Raw genomic sequence first — 20,283 nt, 5'->3', positions numbered from 1 at the left:
AGGCCAAACAGCAAAATACTATTTGCAGAAGATTCCATTTTCTGTATGCTGCATTATATACAAGTGCAAATAGGGGTTCCAGACCTGCACAGGTTGCCTCAGATACAAGTAGAGGCAGAGGGGCTAAGCCTCTGCGGTACAGGAATTACTAGCAGCAAACACAAGAGGAGAGAACAGAAGTTTTTTGCAGATGATCTGCAACTACGCACGTTTAGCTCTGCAATGAAGGAATACAGATATGAACTGGCAAGGAAGCAACAACAGGTTAATCTGAGAAACAGAGTAAAATGGTGAATACTCTTGTAGGCGTATGGGAATTTAAGTGGCCAATTTGAAGGCAAGGTACTGGGACTGCTGTTTGCAATGCAGAGATCCCCACACTAAGTGTTTAGCACCTGTGCACATTTTTACTGAAATAAGTAGATTAAGTTAGCCTAGCAAAGAGACCTGGTAAGGTAGCTAAACCACTTCTGGTATGTGAGCTTGCTTGCTTGCAGGTTGACATGAGGGATCTTCATATGCAATGTGTTAACATGCCCTCAAAGAGCACAGTTTGAGGCCCAGAAGGAAAAATACAACTTTTTTTTTTTTCTCTATTCTACTTACTGTAAATTGTGAAGATAACATATTCATTTTTTCATATTCATAATCAATACCTTTAGCATCAGTACTCATCTGACAACAGAACAAGGAGGGTGGCATTTTTTTCCCTATTGTTTGCTATCTTTTCATAATGTGTGAAGCACATAGAAGAAGCAGCATGGACACGCAGCCTGTGTCCTACTTCCTCAACTTGCCCAAGAAGCAAATTGGAACATCACCTGTCAATTCTTCCCTTACATTTTTAAGAAATAAAACATGTACTAGAGGATGTTTTTCTAGCCCTTTTCCTCATCATTTCTGGTCTTTCCAGAGACAAGAGAACATACTGAGATTAAGCTGACCACATTTTTAAAAAGAGCAGGCAGGATACCTGCTATCACTCTGGGAAGCAGACAACTTTTTTTTTGTGGGAACACAGGGACAAGTACGTGTGGGAAGTTGAAAGCCTTTGTTTCTGTTTTGCTAGGAAAGTCTCCTTTCCTTTCCCACAGCAGCGGGGTCCCCCTCTCCAAATAAATCAGCATTAAAAGTCAGAAGAAAAAAGAGCATGAAAAAATTCTATTATCCAAAGTTTTAACCCTGTTCTTAAAGCCTTGTTATATGTCTTTATTGTAATGTGTTGTTTTTCTGCTGTTTTTTTCCCCCTTTATTACTATCTTTTCTGCCTGTCCTTACTTGCTTCTGATTGCTTATCCATTACTACATTGCTTGGTTTCTATCTTTGCCTGCCACACACTGTTACACACTCGGATTCTTCCTGCCATACAGCCTTTCTGTCTTCATTGTCTTCCTTTCTCCCCATATCACGCTCCTCTACACAGCTGTGTTCATTGGTCCCTATCACATCAATTTTATCCGGGTGCTTAATGTATTTTTAACTGCAAGTCTAAACAATTTTGGTTACTACCAAAATCCTACTCACTACTCAAATTTATCCATTCAGCCCCTATGACACCCTAATGGATTGGTCTCACACACGCTAGTCCTCTATTTTTCTGGCACAATAGCTAATCGTGAGATTAGGAACTACATCTTGCTAGCAGATAAACATTTCCTGCACTAGCTCAGGCAGAGCTCCAGGACAATAACCACTCAGTCCTGATGATTTTTGTTGCTATTTACCATTTTATTCCAGCATCTTTTCTTGATACCACAATTTCTGACTAATTCATTTTTGAGAAAGTGAGGCTCTGAAAACCAGGCCACCTATTTATGTATTTACTGTAAAAGTGGCTTTAGGGGCCTAACTTTGGAAATGCTATGGCAGGCACAGGCAGGTATCTGACAGCACATGTGCTGAACTATTTTATCTACCAGACACTGTAAGCAGGTTCACCTCCATTCTTCCCATCAATCAGCTTTTTCCCCAACGGTACTTCTGTTGCTCAAACTTCAATGATCTTTAAAGATCTGCAACTCAAAATACAAACAACATAAAACTTCCCTATCTCCACACATGCCAAAGAAACATTTCGTTCTTCTTTCTGTCTCTCCTGCCCCAAGGTACATAGGCTTTCTCATGAAATAGCAATAGTAACCTCATGCTTTTGTGTCCAAAGAAGGGCATCGAAGCTGGTGAAGGGTCTAGAGAACAAGTCTTATGAGGAACAGCTGAGGGAACTGGGGTTGTTCAGCTTGGAGAAAAGAAGGCTCAGGGGAGACCTTATTGTACTTTACAGTTACTTTAAAGGAGGTTGTAGCAAGGTGGGGATCAGGTTCTTCTCCCAAGCACTAAGTGATAAGACAAGGGGATATGGCCTCAAGTTGCACCAGGGGAGGTTTAGGTTGGCTGTTAGGAGAAATTACATTACTGACAGGATAGTGTGACATTAGAATATGCTGCCCAGGGAAGTGTTTGAATCACTATTCCTGGAGGTCTTCAAGAAGCACGTAGATGTAGAACTCAGTAGCATGGTTTAGTGGTGGACTTGTCAGTACTAGGTTAAAGGTTGGATTAGAAGACCTTACAGGTCTTTTCCAACCTGAATGATTCTATGATTCTGTGCTCAGGTAGGTAATATTTACTTGAAGACAAACAGCAGATTTTTGATATGCTGCTGGGATTTGGAGGGCTGGAGACTAGAGCTTTATGTAATGTTCTTGAAAAGGAGAGCTTTCCAGTTGGTCTCATAAGGGTGCAAATAACTAACTATAACAAAACCTCTGAGCCAGCAACGCGAGCTAGTGGGGTTTCCTACCCGTTCCCCCACCTTTCTTTGTTAGGACTGTTTCACGGGGCACTATAGTATGAAAAAATTACCCTTTCTTAAACCAGCAAGTGTTCTCTCTCATATTACACAGCTTTTCATGGCACACTACGCAGACAAAGGAGATAGTCTCTTACGTCCATAAGAGCAGCATTGATATAGTTGCTGCTCTCCCCATCAATAGTGATTAAGAAAGGCAGACATCTGTCAGGTGGCAGCATATCCATGAAGCGGTTCTTGTCATGGTTCCTTGGCAAGCAGGCTATACTGCAGTCCTCAGCTTGCAGGCGAGGGGTGACAGAATTCAAGGTCTAAGGGAGAGAGGACAATGGCTTTAGCACGTTGACCTGACAGACATCATTCTCAAGAGTCTCCAAGTTATTAATTTGAAATATTGCAATGTGGGAAAACATGAAGCATTAGCAAACAGATATTAGACATTAGCAAATAAATAAACAAATCCTCTTTGTTTGATGGGTGCAAAAATACATTAGCAAATAAGAGCTCCTATTTGTTTGATTATTGTGTTGGAGCTTTTGGAGGGCATTAAACTGCAGGTGTAACAGGTGCTTCACATATCATTGAACAGCTTCCACATGACACCATCCCCTCCAAAAGGAATAAAACAAAGAGGATCCTCTGGAGCCCAAACAAGCTATGCCTTAGCTGTGCAAATGCAAACTAAAGCTCTCTTTGGTTCCTAACCAGGGCTCTTCATTCCAGACAGGTACTTACTGAAATTTTATTTAAAGAGGGGTATTTCATATTTAAAACAACTTTGTAAAGCACATAAAGGTGTATTTTATTTTGTGGGATACAAGTAAGGAATAAAGTATTATAAATGTGATTAAAAAAAAACAACAACAAAAAATCTTTCCATTAAAATAAATTAAATGTATCCAGAGGCAAAAAAAAAAATATTGTCACACAAAGAGTTAGTAGGAACTGCAAATACCTGAAACTCATCTTTGAGATGCGAAGAGTTTGTCTGAGAGTCTATTCTAATCATATCAAAATAAGCAGCTTTGAATTCGCAGACAGGAATGGCGGTTTCCCCACACAGGCAAGCTTCTAGAATGGCATCATGAATAAAGATGTACTGCTCCTACCAAATTAGGCAAAGAAACAAAAATTATTGTCATTGAAAAACAACCAATCTTTCCTTCCTTTAGGAAAAACAGATCTTCTGCATACTGTAAAACTCAGTCAAGGTAGTGTCTGTCCATCAATCTATTAAATATTGCTTTAGTACAAACACACTCTTGCCATAATTGGGATGCAGTTAACAAAGATGTTTTCTTCAGAACCAGTTTATCATCAGTATAAGTTAAAAGCACATACAGCACATAAAAGCAGATACAGCAACTGGGGGAAGGGGAGGGCAGAGTGTCAGTTTTCTTGTGGTGCTTGTGGGTTTCTGTATGTATGCCACTGACTTGCTGGCTTTACTTCCCCCCCCCCAAACCAAAAAGCTTTCAGTCTTGTAATACTAGCAGAAAGTGTAAATTGCTTCAAGAACTACCTGTGATTAGCAAGCTAACTCTCCTTGTGTGTGGATGCAAGCTAGTACACCAATTGCCTAGTAGCTGGGCAAGTCATAAACACATCTCAATAGGAACAGCGTTTCTTTCTATTATTATTTTTTTCTGGCTTTCTTGAGAAATCCTGAGTCCTAGACAACTGCATTCCTATTTCAGTCAGGCTTTCTATCATTTTTTACACAGCACCTACACTATTTAATCACCTCAAGAGTTACTAATAGACATAAATCATGTCTATACAGCAAGGTGAATAAAGTGATCCAGCTTTACCTAGGTCCTGTGGATAGCAATGAGGCTATCCAGCAGAAACTTTAACATGTGCCTATAACAAGAGCACGTATCCAGAGAACACAGTTGTATTCTTGCTGTACAGCTTGTGCTACCTTATGCACAGCGCTATGGAGCCATTGCCGCCACTGCTGTCTAGATGACCATCAAAAGAACCTGCTCCAACTAGAGCTCCACTTTGCTGCCTAAGTATGAATCTCAGAGAAAAGATGAGAGGTAAGAGGCAAGAGGGAGAGGAAGAGTAAGGAAGGGTAGTAAAGCTGTTAATTCACATGCAACAGCTGATTAAACTAGGATGGCTGAAGTAGTCAGACTGAAACAGTTCACACACTTTCCAAAGATTGATGGCCCTGTAGCAGGATTAGTTGATCAGGAACATTTCTTCATTCCTTAACAGCCATGTCTTGCAGCACAGAACAAAAACTGCAGTGAACTACAATGATATGCATGGCTGCCAATTGCACATAGTCACATTCAACATTACAGGTGAAATAACTTCTCAGGGAGATGTCTACAGGGAGGACAGGGAGATGGTGAAGTAGTTCAGAAAACCTGGCTTAATACAGGTCAATAAACCAAGTTTCTGTGGCAGCTCAGTGATAATCAGGTGGTAGAATGGGAGCTATGACACCTTCATCACTATGGCAACGTTTTTTCTGGGGGGCTGCTGAAGGCATATGGAAGACAAGAAGGGCAGAAAAGGAAAAAAGGCTTGGCAATGAGGTTAACAAAGCAAATAAAAGATGAGTTGAAAAGGGAGGATGAAATGTATACAAAGTTCCAGAGGTAAGCCAAATTATGGATAAAGGGGATAGAGATAGTCCAAAAATGGTGGTAACCAGCTTCAGTTTGGGATTCCTGGAATTACTGGTAGTGGAGCTTGGGAAAGAAGTGACAGACAGGCCTACTGTAGGGTCGTGCCTAACAGTCCTCTTTGCTTTCCTTTTGTTACAAAGCTAGGAGGGCACTCACTTGTACGAAGACAGAAAGAGCTGGCAGGTTTGTTGTACAACCCTGGCTCTGGGCACTGTTTGTACTGAGTATTGCCTCCCAATGGAGATAATAACCCCTCAGCAGGTCCGCTGTCTGCTCTTTGCCAAATAACAGTGAAATTCTGACCAAGCACATTTCAGAAAGCTTTGAAGGAAAACTGACGTACCTCTGTCTGTACCATGTTGATGCGACGGGACCGTAAGGCTTTCACACAGTTGTAGATATCCACAACTCCTTCTCTTTCTGCCATATCTAACATGATATCGATCACAATATAACAACCTGTGCGCCCAGCACCAGCACTGAAAAGATCAGTAAATACTGTTAGGAATAGTCCCATTAAAACAACTACAAACCCATTACTGTATTTTTACAAAGCCATTCAGTTCTTCTTCATCACAACCACTATCTAATATTTATCTTCTCTCCTTCTCTTCATAATGTCTTCTAAAACATTTGATGTGCCCAAAACAACCATTTCCCATTAGATTTGATCCACTACATAACAGCAAAAAAAAAAAAAAAAAGTTTTTCTCCTTTTATCATCTAGATCAGTACTTAAAGTAAAAAATAAAATGTTAATTAAACTTAGATCTTGAAGATAATTAAGCTCATGCACTTCAAAATATGACAGATCTTGTCCCTATTTAATAAGACTAGGGATGATTTCTAAGTGATACATTACAGTAAGAAATTAAAGTGTCCATTTTATCAGCCTAGCACTAAACTGGTTTAGGCAGCGCAGTATCCAGAATACTCCTGCTTGATTTGTTTTTACATCAGCACAGAGAATTTTCCACAGGGAATTTTAAAATCTGTAAAGGGACAGTAACTGTCTATAGAATGTAATTAAACATTTCACAGTACTGAAAGGAAATTCTGTTTGTGAAAGGACTGTGTCCCAACAACATAAACCTTGCAAAACTTGCACAGGAAACAACAATGTGTGTCTGTTGCCACTAACCTCATTCCATCTTCATTCATCTACTTTTTTACTTAGATTTAAATTAATAATCTGTTCAGACACTATATACAACACCAAGCTATCAAAGCAGCTGTATCTACGCTTCTCGAATGCTGTCACAAAATTTTTGTAGGCTACCTAAAACGATAGCCTGGAGTTTAATATGCTTTAGCTGGTGCAGTTCTTGTAGGAAAAAGAAAATGTCTGGTTAGTCTATTTAGGAAAGCAGTATTAGAATCTGTTTATTTCCAAAAACTGCTTTAGACAGTCAAATCCTATTGTAGTGTGAATTCAGGCAATTCAAAAAGAAAATAACAAAATCCAAAATATTTCAAAATGATGAATGCTTCACAAAAGACTATTGTAAATGATCGTATATACAGGTGTGGAAAAAATCAATCTACTGCATCTGTACACACCTGCAATGGACAACAATAGGTCCTGCACTAGGAGGGTTAGATAATTTGACTCTCCTTATAAATGAAAGCAGGCCTGTGGCATTGTAAGGAACTCCATGATCTGGCCAGCCAGTGAAATGAAACTGTTTAACTTCACGGATTTCATTGTAGCCTCTCTGTAATACAAAGGCAAAAAAAGGTTATGAATTTCAAAGTATTTCATTGACAAGATATCCTCTGACTCAAATAATGGATAACATTGATAGAATCTACATGCTATTTTCATCATTTCACCAATTATTTAAAGCAAAGAACATACAAAGTGTAAAGGTCTTATTGTATTTTAATTTCCGTTTTCAAGTTAATCATTCTTACTTTTGCTACTCCAGTATGCTAGTTTTTGCCTCATTAGGTATTTCTTCTATACATAGATGCAATTTTTATTAATTTTCAGAAGTTTTGCTAATTAAGACAATGACCTGCAACATACACAGGGAAGTAAAAGGACGTATCAGAAGACCACAGTTATATCACATATCTTGCATTTACAGAGTTTGTTCTTTGATTAAGTGAGATTGGCTCAGCTGCATTCGGGGCAGAGTGAATGGAGATGAATGACAGGCAGGATTCAAAACCAAGTACTTGAGCTCAGCTCAGAAGTTTGGCTACAGAGAAAAGGTGAATATGAGAGAGGGGAGGGAAGCAGTCAACATTTCTGGCGAATCTAAAACCCAGGGTGGCATGCATGTTTGGATAGCCCTGATGCAACACATTACTCCCGCAGTGAGATATGGCTGCCCACACTGTGAGCCTGTTAACCAGACAGAGGGATTTCATATCCCACAGGAACATGTGCTAGCATACTCCTTGCTACCGGGGAACAATATTTTGCTGAGCCCTTTCAAAATGTGCTCACCCTTCCGAGTGTAAAGGTCCTGACCACGTACTCTGCCAGGGGCTCCATCTCTACACAAGTCACTTTGAAGTCACCATAAACTTCAGTGTCGTCAGGCCAATACTTGTAACACTTGACCTAAATACAAAATGAGGACGTGTTTTACACCCACGAAAAAAATAAAAGCTTGAGGTTACCGCACATACTGCATTACCTCACACATTTCCAAAATGAACCTGCACTCACATGACTTGTCACGGATAACGGTTCTGTTAAGAAAAGCACTAGCTGCAAGGAGTTTACACTGCTTTACATGACTGCAGCTAGATATCAAACTCATTTCTAAAATGACCTTTTTATTATTTATTTTAGTGCTGAGTTACGCAATACATTTCTACTTTATGTTTAACTGGGATTCATTTAATATCAGTAATCAAACTGTTGCAAGTAATCCCAGATGCTTTATATTACTCCCTGAGGAAAGTGTTACTGCTGAACTGTAAATTGCTGGTTTCTAGTCACTGATACAGAAGTACATTTGCTCAGCAGTATACATACTGTGTTCATTTGAGTGACCTAATATGGAAATCTGTTTTGCAAAAAAATGAATTTTGGATTCAGACAATTTTTCACTAAACAAACCTAGCATAGCTTCACTTGTCTGTGGTGGCTCTTCAGAAGTTAGCTTTGTTTTAATGCAATACTGTAATCTGCAACAACATGTGGACTATCAACTCTACCCCTTCCTCTGTTCCCATGATGCAAGATGGTCCTTCACAAGACTCATCTACATTCTGCTAGTGGTATGTTTTGTCAGCAGGTTTTTCTTTAGGCTTGCAGCATTAAAAGAAAAGTGAAACAAAAACTTACTCTTCCAACTTCCACTAAATTTGTGACCATCACAACACAAGCTGATTGCTCCTGCCATATCATTCTCCAGAAATCATACACAGTCTCGTGAACTGGACCTGTAAGAAAAATGCCAGATACAACTGTGTAACAAAACAGACAAAGCAAACACTAAAAATAAAATCCATAACTTTACAGAGCTGACACATACAAATGCACTTGTTCAAAGATGAAAGCTTCACGAAACCACATCATCACACCTGTTTCCAGACTACATTGTTATTTCTAACCAGTGCTGAATCTTCTCAGTTTAACTGAATTACCACTTGAAAGAAATGAAGCACTGGAAGTGCCTTGAAAACTACAAGGACACAGTAACGTGCAACTACATCCACACTAGGTTTGCATTACATGTGCTAAATAATGTGTTGAGTGTGAATTTCTTTGTGATGTTCACCAAGGTGCTGGTGATACCAGTGGTGAGGCTGGTGGCACACACCTCATGCACTACCATCTTGCTCCCAGTAAAGCACACAGCCACGAGCAGATGCTGAAGCACAAACTTCCCACTGAAGGGCATTTAAAATAATTTAAGTACTTTTCCATGAAGTGAACAAGGAGCACTTGTTTCAGTTTTGCCTCCTGCTCTGCTGCAGAGATGAGACACATTCAGTTGAGGGGCAGTGGCTTTTACCCTGTTACACCCATCTCGGAAACAGCTCCCTGACCACAACGCAGCAGTACTGTATGATTACTCTTCGTGATATACATCTGAAGACTCACAAATGATCCTTCATGCGCCAGATCAGAGGCTGCACACTAAGGCAGCAACATATTTGTGTATCCTGTACTACATTGTACTACAATGTGCAGACATTTACTAAAACAGATGTAAAATACAAATGTAGACTTAACTGCCATAGAGATTCCAGTTTAAACAGCACGTACACAAAAATAAAAAAACTGGACACAAATTTAAAAAGCCTGCTTTAAAACAAGTGTTTAGTTTGCCCATTTTTGTGTTCAGGTACAATCAAGCAAGAGCATGAATAACAGGATATTTCCAGCCAGCCATCTGATTATACTCACAGATCAAATAATGACACATCTAAATCTAATTATTTTTATTTTAATTCATAGACTCTGATATTTCATTGCAATCTTAGACTAATCTATTTGTTTTTCCTCACTGTGAATTTTATCAGAAATACAAAATGAATGATTTCCATAGAAAATCAATTTTTTCCTCTTATTCCCCTTTTTATTAGCAGTGCATTATACTAGAAGGATTTCCTTCATTTCTTCTCATTTCTTTCTACAATGAGGATTTGTCCCTCTTTGGCCTTACTTCACCCAGATTTGCTGAGATAGCGTTTAATTTATCATTATTATCTTTACCATCTCCATCATGGACTAAATCCTTAACAGTAAAATAATATATTGCAACATGGGAAGAAAAAATAATGCCCCAAGGCAGGTTAAAACTGTTCTCTTCTCTGTCCACATGCCTCTTTTCTCTATTCATCTTCATAAATGGAAATCATGGTAGTAGCTAGTGACTTTATCGGCTGAATTTACCACTTAGAGAGTTGCTCAATATCTAATTAACATGACTAATTAGTGAAACTTGTGCATTTATTCACATTCCAACTGAGCAATGCTATGTTAATTTACCATAACACAAAAAGACAACTCACGATATTGGATATACTTTATTTTCATCTACTTTCATTCTAGCAAAATGCTGCTGGACATTGCAAAGAGCATTTATTAGGTTTGATTAATACCGGCCAGATCCTTACCTTGGGTTGCAATGTAGTGACTTGGTCTCTGATATCCCTAAAACGGCAATACAAGTTAGTTTGAGTATCATATTACTAAGAGGGAGGGGAAAATAAAAGCATAATGTACAACAGAATTCTTATGTCTAGACAACCTTTTCAGAAAAGACCCATATTTAAGAGCAGCATGAAGCTTAAAACCTAAAAAAAATGTTAATACTGAAAAGGTTTGAATGACAACAAATGAAATGAAAATAACAACATCTGACTTAAACAGACATCGTAGTATACCAGAAAAGAGTATTTTAGACAGGTCCCTTGGGCCTAAAAACTCGTCCTCCCTCGACATTATCTCCCCAGCTGAGTACAATGGAGCATTTATTTAAAATTTAGTAAAAATTGTCTTTGCCACCAGATTATCTCAATATTCAATCAGTGTTCCCAACAATTTCAACAGAAAAAAAAAGAAAGTACACACCTTTTGCCTTCTTATAAATAGAGAATTACTGTGAGGCATGTGCACAAAATTGAGGCCTTACTGCAAGGGAATCCTCTGCAAAATATTTTGTACTACTGCACAAAGTGTGCATGAACTACACTGGACATGATACACATGAGTATATACACATACATATATATATATATATATAGGTAAATAGACAACCCTACACAACCATGTTTCCACTTAGCTGGGTATATGCCAACTCTAGCTGTACCACACAGCATTAAACAGCAAATGTCTGCATAGAAACTAAAAGACAAATGGATTCAGCTCTTGAGGAAGTCATTGAGAATGTATTTTGACCAATGCTAGAAACATTAGCTACAAAGAGGAAGAAAATATATATTGCTGGTGGGAAGACAATACAAAGTTTCACAATGTGCAAATGTGAAAGGAATAACTCCAGTTATTTCATAGAATGGTTTGGGTTGGAAAGGACCTCAGGGATCATGTAGTTCCAACCTCCTGCCATAAGCAGGGATGCCACCCGCTAGACCAGGTAGCTCAGGGCCTCATCTAACCTGGTCTTGAACACCTCCAGGGACAGGGCATCCAGAGCCTCTCTGGGCAACCTGTTCCAGTGCTTTACCACCCTCTGAGTGAAGAATTTCCTCCTAACCTCTTATCTAAATCTCCCCTCTTTTAGTTTAAAACCATTCCCCGTTGTCCCCTATTTGTTAAGGTACAGTTTTATTAAGCCACTTGAATCAAGTACTGCATTACAGGAGATCAGGCTCAGGAGCCCTTGGATTCCCAGTACTCAATTCTTGCTACTAAACTGAAGGATTTCATTGTACCCAAGGAGTTTATATCCTTTCCCATGGACTACTTCATTATCCTGTCTAGACTGAGAACACCTTTCTCTTGGGTTCATGAAAAGACTTCTGAGTATCCTACTCTTGACTTCAGATGAGACCAAGACTGCATCAAATTACTAAAAAAAATTCTACTGGAGTCCTTGATATCAAGCCCCAGCTTCAAATTACTGAAGTGGAATCTGTGTTACCCTCCTTTGCACTTGATAATGCTTTCCAGAAGAAGGTAAAAGTGTCACTTTAAAATTGCAGAGTGCCAGTTCTAACTTGTTGCCTTCCTGTCTGGTTATAATGAGATCTTATTTACTTCTAAATAAGAAAAAAAAAAAAAAAAAAGTCCTCAAGGAACTGGAATTACTACAAATCTGTGAGAATTTATCTGTTTAAAGCCCCAGGCAAAATATCGTGGGTCTAACACTTCAGAGATCGCCATATAAAAATATCCAAATAAAAAGACAGCAATATACCTGGAGCTAAAGCTGTATACCCTGGAGAGTCTTAGATAATTTATCAACTAACAGTGGATGAGAAAAATTAGTAAGGTGCAATTATAAAGGAAAGTAACCAAAACTGTGTATTTTAAAAACACTTGTACTAGCCATTCCAGTATCTTTTGAATTATTATGAATACCACAACTCTTTAATTACTCAAGTGTTAGAGATTTTGTAAATCAAAAAACATAGAAGAAATTGTTTAAATTTCCTATTCATATCAGTTTCTTTTTAATTTATATTTTAATCAAAGTATAGAATTTTAAACTTGAGATATTTTCTGCAGAAGTGAGGAGATTACTGCATTAAAACACGCATGTATATATATGTATGTTTGTGTATATGCTTTGTAATACCTAAAGTAGCACCTTAAGAAAAATATCAGCTAAATATTCAGTTTGTCTAAATTGTTGTTAAAAACAAACAAACAAACACAACACAAGAGGCCATCATTCCTCCCTTTTTGGCAAACAGATCTACTTCCAAACATCTACTTCACAGGTACATTTTCAAATTACTACAGAACAGCATACTATCCAGCTTCTCACATATAAATGAGGAGGGGAAAAGAAAAGCTATTGGCCGAAAACATCATCATCAAAACAAACAAACAAAAAAGTGAACACCAAATTTTCTTTAACTGACAGATTCACCTGACTTATCTAAAAATATTCAGAGCTACATTAAAAGTCTAAATTAACTTTTCAAAATATGTACAAAAAATATTCACACAAAAGGAAATTATTTACAGGAACAGATGAGATAAATTAGATGAGGCATGCATAGTTATCTGATAATAAAAATAGAAGAGCAAACTAATTAATAACAATATTTAGATTAAATATTTACAATAGGATGCTGTTATTCACATATAGTGGTACTTACATCCCTGTACAGCCAAATCTACAGCCCAAACCAAAGTCAGATGTGAAAGAAAGCACAACAATGTCAGTGAGTACTAGGACGTAGAACAAGGAAAGTGTACATTTTGTTCTTAATAAAAGAAAGCTTTCAATAAATTTGTAGGCATAACATGCAAAAGTTTCACATAGAGAAGCTAGCAAATTGAGAGAGAAAGCTGTGCAGTCCACTCACATCTATGTAGTTGGCATTAATGTAATCTGAAGATGGATCATCTTCAACAGGTTGCAAAATCACCCTGGAGTGGTCATCTGTAAAAACCAAGTGTTTATGGTGCCTTTTTGAAGTGTGATTTTAAAGCAAAATATTATGGAAAACTCTCCAGAAAACCAAAATCAGCTGGCATAAGAACCTTACAATTTACAACCCTTAAATGTAAGTGTTTACACAGAATTACAGAGTCATTTTCTCTGAGGTCTCCAATTACTTCAAAAACATTCATTAAACTTCATTAACTGTAGCTGAAAGGTATCCCAGTGTAACATGGTGAAAAGACACAAATAAACAAGGTTACTTGCTCAAAGTCCCTTTCAAAACCAGCTCCACTGATGGACATCTAGAAATCCAAAAATAATGATTACTGTTTCCTTAATTCCAGCCCCAGCCTGTTCAAGTTCATACGGACATATTAAAGAAAATAGGGAAGTCACAAAGTAGCTGTTAGCAACACACTTTTGATTTGATGAAGGTAACTCTACCAGTTCAGGGACCTCTCCAATAGCTTCATTCCCATGCATTTGTAAAACAATACCAAATTTCATTACCTCAGAGGATGAATCTAAACTATTGAAACTTTATGCCTGAAGACAAGAGACAGAACTCTCAGATATTAATCACATCTTTTAATCATCAGCTTTAAACTACTACAATTCAGATGTACCAACTACAAACCACATAAAACAAAAAAAGTTTTGAAGCTGTCAGAATTACTTGAAATAAATTATGACTGGAGAAAACTACTGCAGAATTAACAACCAAATGACTGCTAGCTTGTCGCTATTTATGCTTACCACAGCTTGTACAACAGGGACGCAAATGTGAAATTCAGCCTGAGTTATAAAAGAAAGAAAGTTGAACCGTGAAGGACAAAAATCCTGGAAAAGGCACTGCCATCCTTCTCCAATTGGGGTATTATGCAGGTACGCCACCGGAGACTTTTTAAGCAAGAGAGAGCACAGCACAGGTAGTAGTACACAGCTATGTCTATCACTAAAACCACGCACACTGATACTCACATGCTATAATGTTGCCATAGCGGTTCTTTGTTCTGTTTTGATCCTTCTTAGCGACATCCCAAGAAGCTGACTGCCCCTCAAAGAAACTCTATAAATAAAAATGTTCCGAAAGAAAACATTCCGACCATTAATTTATTTCCAAAACTAACAGTTTAAAAGAACTTCTCTACCATAAAGCAAGCTCAGCTTTGCTCGTCTGCTCTGGTCACCCAGACGGCACCATGGTACAGAAATACATCTAGGGAGGCAGGGAGGCTCTCCCTCCCTGTGACTTTTACGGATCAATGGGCAAGTCATTGAGGGACTCCAGATTTCAAATCCTGGAATAGCTGGGAGGCTAAACATGCACAGACCCCCTTGTTATGGATGAACAACTGCAAGTTGAGATAACACAGGTAGATTGATCACCCTTCTTACAAGACACCATAATATATAGCCTGTGTTCAACAGCATTACATTACTTTCCTCACATTGCTTAGCACAGTGTTTTGTCTTCCTACAGAGCCATCGGGAAGCCTCCTCTGCCAATGTTTACTGGTTGTGTTGCTTTTACTCATGTCCCTCCCTCTAACCACTAGCAAAATTATTTTGTATTTTCGAACTCTTCTTAAGAGTCTGATCTCTCAGTAGTGATAGACGAAGCTTTTGTTCTTCCTTGGGTTTTTCTTCATAGCCTGTGGATATTTTACAGCTGTTGCAGGTCTATACTATTCCTTCCTTCCAGATGTTCTTTCATCCTGAGCGGGACAAGTTCGCTCCAGGAAGTACAGAGCAGCCACGGAAACAAAACTTTAACACACACGCAGAAGCCCAAGCCAGGGCAAAGATGTTACGTATAGCAGTACAGAAAGTAGTAAGCAGGACAACACCCAATATGGGATCAGGGACAACCCTCCCCCCAGCAGTCCTCGACACTGAAGGTAGGCAGAGTGTAACGAAGCGTATTTAAGTAAAAGAGAGGAAAAGAGAAAAATATTCTTTTAAAAATCACATATTTATTTATTCCAGTTCTTATGTTACAGTAGAGACAGCTGCAGAAAGGAGAGAAGGTTGAAAACTGAGTCAGAAGAGATTACTTACTCATAGAAAACTCATTTTAAACCTAGCTGTATTGCATGCGACCTTGGCAGTATCATTCCCATCTTTACTTTGTGCACTGCCTGATACTCTAATTCCAAAGAATCACAAACAGATTCACCGATCAGAAGTAAAATGCATCTGTACTCATCTTCTACCTCCGGTGCTGGGAATTTTTGGTTTACCTTTGCTCAGGCAGGTCTAATTAGAAATTCAGGAAGTTTCTACCCTTGGCACTTCTTTACTGCTTCTCAGCTGGAGTTTAGCCCCAGTATTACCCTACTGAGATGCTACAATAAATCATAAGAGTGCTTCCAGTCTGTGCTTCTGGCAAAACCAGCCAGGCTAAATCATTACTTTAACCTAATCCAGGAGATCTGCATGGAAGACGGCTAGGAAAACTCACATAATTAATTACAGCATTTCAACTAAGAAGCAGTGACAAAGGGGTGGAAATTCTTACAATATGTCAAAAAGATTCAGCTGGGCTTGTCTCCTTATGCTCTATAGAATACATGCAGTATTTTTTCCAGGCACTTGTAATGACTCAAACCATTGGACTCCACTTACTGTTTCACCTTTGGATTAGATACCTAGGAATCTTAGGCCTGCTTTTTTTTTTTTTTTTTTCCCCTCTTAATCCCATGACATTTAGTTGCTCCCTTCTGTAATGCAATGCAAACAAAAGGCTGCAGCTTTCAAAGGGATTTTTGCTAGCAAAATATTTTGCAAGTTAAACCACCAAAGATCTCACCTCATACTCCTCTTTAAATCCATAGCTGTCAGAGGTCTTCATCAGGTTAATATGCTGCAGTAAATCAGCCACTCTGATGGCAGGGTGCAGCTGCCCAGTCTGGTATGGGGACTCTGTGCCTTCACACAGGTAACGAGGAACATCCAGGAGGCGACTGGACTCTGCTGTTGCACTGTGATTTTCATCTGCGTTCACAAGAAAGCAATGCATTAGGTACCCATGGGGCAATAACACCTGCTGCTATACATATCGAGATCTATTTTCAGTCTCTTCCTTCAAAAAGATGTCTAATTTCTGAGAATGCAAAGTACTTACTCTCCAGCACATAAATCCTGGGAAGTACATAAAAGAGTTTAACTGCAAACAAATACAGAAGTTGGCTATCCTTCATCCTGCAATAGAGATGCCTGAAAGGCATTTTATTTGGAGCTACAGAACTTTATGACATTCATGTTCTTGGGAACTCCAGCCTCTAACACCTAAAGTAACTTTTTTAATGACTAATAGGTATCATCAACAATACTACACCTTAAAGAATAAATTAGAATAACTCTGTAGTGTTATCAGCACATCACTTGTCTAAAGCCATCAAACAGTAAACTGAGATCCAACTAAAAACCTGAAGCAATTCTGTTACAGCTTCAGAACATCAACTCCATCTGGGAAGAAGAATCAACACTTCAGAGTGGTCATTTTCACTCAGATATTTTAGTAGAGAAATAACACTGGGGGTATGTTGATTTGAGCTGCAATTTTTACTCTGTATAAATAGTCTCCTTCATTGTCCTGTGTTTATTTTATCAAAACCAAACGCCAAAACTCTAGGAAATGATGACATTTAGTCAGTCTCTTCTGTGAAACATTTTTTTTTAAATTAGCAATCAGCAATTTAAGTGAATTTACAGAAGAAGAAAAATTGTAATTGAAATCTTTAGGAGTGTAGCAACAGAATCGAGCAGTGGGTGCCTGACCACTCACATGTTCCTTTGCAATCAGTCTACCATTTTCCCCGCAAAGGATTCAGGAATTAAACCTCTAGGAAGAAAAAAAAAAGGTGGTGGTGGGGGGGAGTGACACGAAAGGACAGACGGACTCCCCAAGGGTTGGATTTACTACAATTCTGCCAGTGCAAAACCTGTTAATGCCTTCCGAAATGAGATCTCCCAGTAAGAAGCCCGATTCTTTGAACTGTCACACAAGTTGCTAATTTCAGTACATTTATGCCTCACTAAACTGCTCAATAATGTGAGTGACATGCAGCAGTCACTCTTTATTGTAGTGTCACACATATTAAATGATACACATTTCAAACCACCTCAGGATTTTCAGTTTCCCCCATTCCTTGCTGTATACTTACCAGTAATAGGCACTTTAACCCATTGAAGCAGCAAAAAACAATGAGTGAACAGAACATAAGAAATTTATTTCAGGACTATATTAGAAAATGACTAAAAGAAGATGACATTAATAGTTGTTAAAGCTTCACAATAGGCAACAATGAAAGCAGTTTTAAAAACACAAGGGCCATATTATGCTATCAGTATAACGATAGGGACTTGAGAAAAGCAAAATTGTCATACTAACTTAGTGCTAATGTACAAAGAATGGAGTGTGGCATTAATAAAGACACACATGAAGAAAAAGACATCTAGTACAGCTATAGAATGAAAACAGCTTCACACAAAATAAATTTTTCTATAATTTAGAGCCCATACAATTTTGCTCATCTCTAAATAAAGCAGAGGAAAACTGTGTTGTGATATTGGGCCAAGTAAGGGTTATGTGGAGAAGAAGCATGCCAAATGATCTCGGCTACTCAACCCCTTCTACATGGTGTGCCAGGAGCTAGTCTACCTCTTTTCACTGTTTCAGTCCCTGTAATGAATGATATTACCTCTTCCAACTAGCATCGTTTTGCTTGTAGCAAGAGACTCTCATGCCCAAAACACCATTACCAGTAGATGGAAACACAGACAGGACTGTTAATCTGTTCTTCAGTTAATCCCTTGTCCTTGCTGTTCACAGCTGCCTATGTCTGGTTATCTACCACAACACAGTGGCAGCAGATTGGCCTTTGCAATGTGCTCAAAGCCCAAATGAACTGTTAGGAATAGCTTGTCCAGTATCACCAGACTGTATCTATGTAACTTGTGTGAGCCTGAAATGAAGCTAAAGGATATGAAAGGCCTTACAAGAACAGACTTGTTTTTAAATAAACTGTAAATCCATTGATGTAATTTTAGTAAGTATTCAGGATCACTGAGTCTAACCCATTGCTCTTTCAGGCACCTGTGACATTTCACCCCTCCTCACAAACCTCTTAAACCACCTGGTTAGGTTTCCTTGGGTCTAAAGTGGAAAACTCAAGCATCTAACAGCTCTGATGGTCATAAACTTTCTAACCATGCTTGACTGTTATTATATTAATGAGAACGTCATTTGCAACATTACCAAAAAGAAATGGGCAGAATATGGCTTGATAAATCTCCCACATGGCGAATACACACCACCTTGACAAAGACCAAAGACCACTCACAAAGTAGTAAATAATGATTTGCTGTCAGTCTCAGAAGACAACTGAAATGAAGATCTGCAAAGGTTCCTCCTTTATCAGTATCTTTACCTACAACTTGCACAATGGGATAGAAAATGCCCTGATTATATGGGCAGAGGGCACAAGCAGTTTGCAAGTACAGGATCAAATTTCACAGTTATCTTGATTATTTGGGACACATGCATAAATCAACAAGGTGATTAAACAAAGAACGAAACGTATGGTGTGTGGAAAAGGGAAGTCAATATAAAGCTACAAAATTGACTAGTGGACTGGGTAATGATAGTTGGGATTTTAGAGGGTAACTCAGTACAAGTCAACTACATGAGCACAAGACAACACATGGTTCAGGTAGCAGGGACACTGTAAACAGGATGTAGGGGTACCTATTCCACTCTACTCAGCATTGAGACACCTCCTAAGAGCTGTACCTGATTTGGGGCACCACAATTAAAAAATTCAAGCTATGGGTTGGAAAGTGTTCAGAGGAAAAGAACGACAAAAATTTTTAGGAGACATCAACTACAAGATAAAGAGTGAAAGAACTGTGTTTAACTCAACTGGAAGAGAGACTACAGAGAATGTATGACCCTTTTAATGGATAAAACACTGTTTTACAAGGACAGGAGTATGTCAGTTCTCTGTATTTTTTGAATCTCTCAAAAGGAAATGGGTAAATTTCCAGCAAAGAAGATTTAGTCTAGACAACTAAAAACTAGGATTGGGAAAAACTAGGAGTGATTAGTAATAATACTCGGTTAATAGTAACTAGTACTCAGTCAGAAAACAGAGCTTTGGTCCTAAATTTTTAGAAGAAACAACACAATCAATTTCCAGAAACAGTCTAGATTGTAATTACACTAAACCATCTCAAAACAGAGGAGGGATTAAATTGTTTCCACATCCCTTTAAACTTCACTTCTAGGAATCTAACTTTCAACCTCAGTTTATATTCATGTCCACTTCCTGATATTTGTCTTTTATCCTAAAATAACCTCAGCAACTGACTGAAACTCAATATTGCACACTGTATTTATCATACTAAAAATCTGTGTACAAATTATACTTTTATTTTTGCATTTTGTTTTTAAACTCAACACTTAAAAGAAATGCTTACACTGTTAGATTTGGCACAGAAATAAACAGCCTGGGCACTCCCAACATCTGTTGTTCTTTTTGAAGTAATCACAAAGTTGAGAAGCATACTAATTAAGGTCAATTGAAACATGTAATTAATATAGCAATACAAGGATATTTGTACAGAACCAATGCATGAAATAGTTTCTCTTGGATTTTATAGATGTTTTTCCCTTTTCTATTTTTCTTTTTATTAAACAGGTAGAAAATTAAGCTTAGGGTGCCAAGTAATACTAATACAGATTTTATTTTTTTTTTTCATGTATCTATTAAGAGA

At 38.2% G+C, this 20,283-nt stretch overlaps 1 protein-coding gene across 8 annotated transcripts in view; it reads right to left on the bottom strand.

The window, feature by feature from the left end:
• The window catches only part of PTPRK (protein tyrosine phosphatase receptor type K), a 421,389-nt gene that overhangs the window by 9,073 nt on the left and 392,033 nt on the right, over window positions 1-20,283 (bottom strand). For all 8 annotated transcript variants that reach the window (XM_080586782.1, XM_080586784.1, XM_080586779.1 and 5 more), the window contains 10 exons: window positions 16,316-16,500; window positions 14,485-14,572; window positions 13,424-13,500; window positions 10,541-10,577; window positions 8,760-8,857; window positions 7,911-8,027; window positions 7,016-7,170; window positions 5,799-5,934; window positions 3,766-3,915; window positions 2,948-3,121 (listed from right to left, as the gene is read on the bottom strand). In XM_080586782.1, coding sequence (XP_080442908.1) covers window positions 2,948-3,121; window positions 3,766-3,915; window positions 5,799-5,934; window positions 7,016-7,170; window positions 7,911-8,027; window positions 8,760-8,857; window positions 10,541-10,577; window positions 13,424-13,500; window positions 14,485-14,572; window positions 16,316-16,500 — 1,217 coding nt within the window. The remainder of the gene's footprint in view (window positions 1-2,947; window positions 3,122-3,765; window positions 3,916-5,798; window positions 5,935-7,015; window positions 7,171-7,910; window positions 8,028-8,759; window positions 8,858-10,540; window positions 10,578-13,423; window positions 13,501-14,484; window positions 14,573-16,315; window positions 16,501-20,283) is intronic.

Source organism: Anser brachyrhynchus, assembly GCF_964034855.1.
Source record: "Anser brachyrhynchus genome assembly, chromosome: 3".
NCBI classification, from domain to species: Eukaryota; Metazoa; Chordata; class Aves; order Anseriformes; family Anatidae; genus Anser; species Anser brachyrhynchus.
Note: the sequence above shows the minus strand (reverse complement) of the source record. Positions and strands in the feature narration are given on the sequence as shown.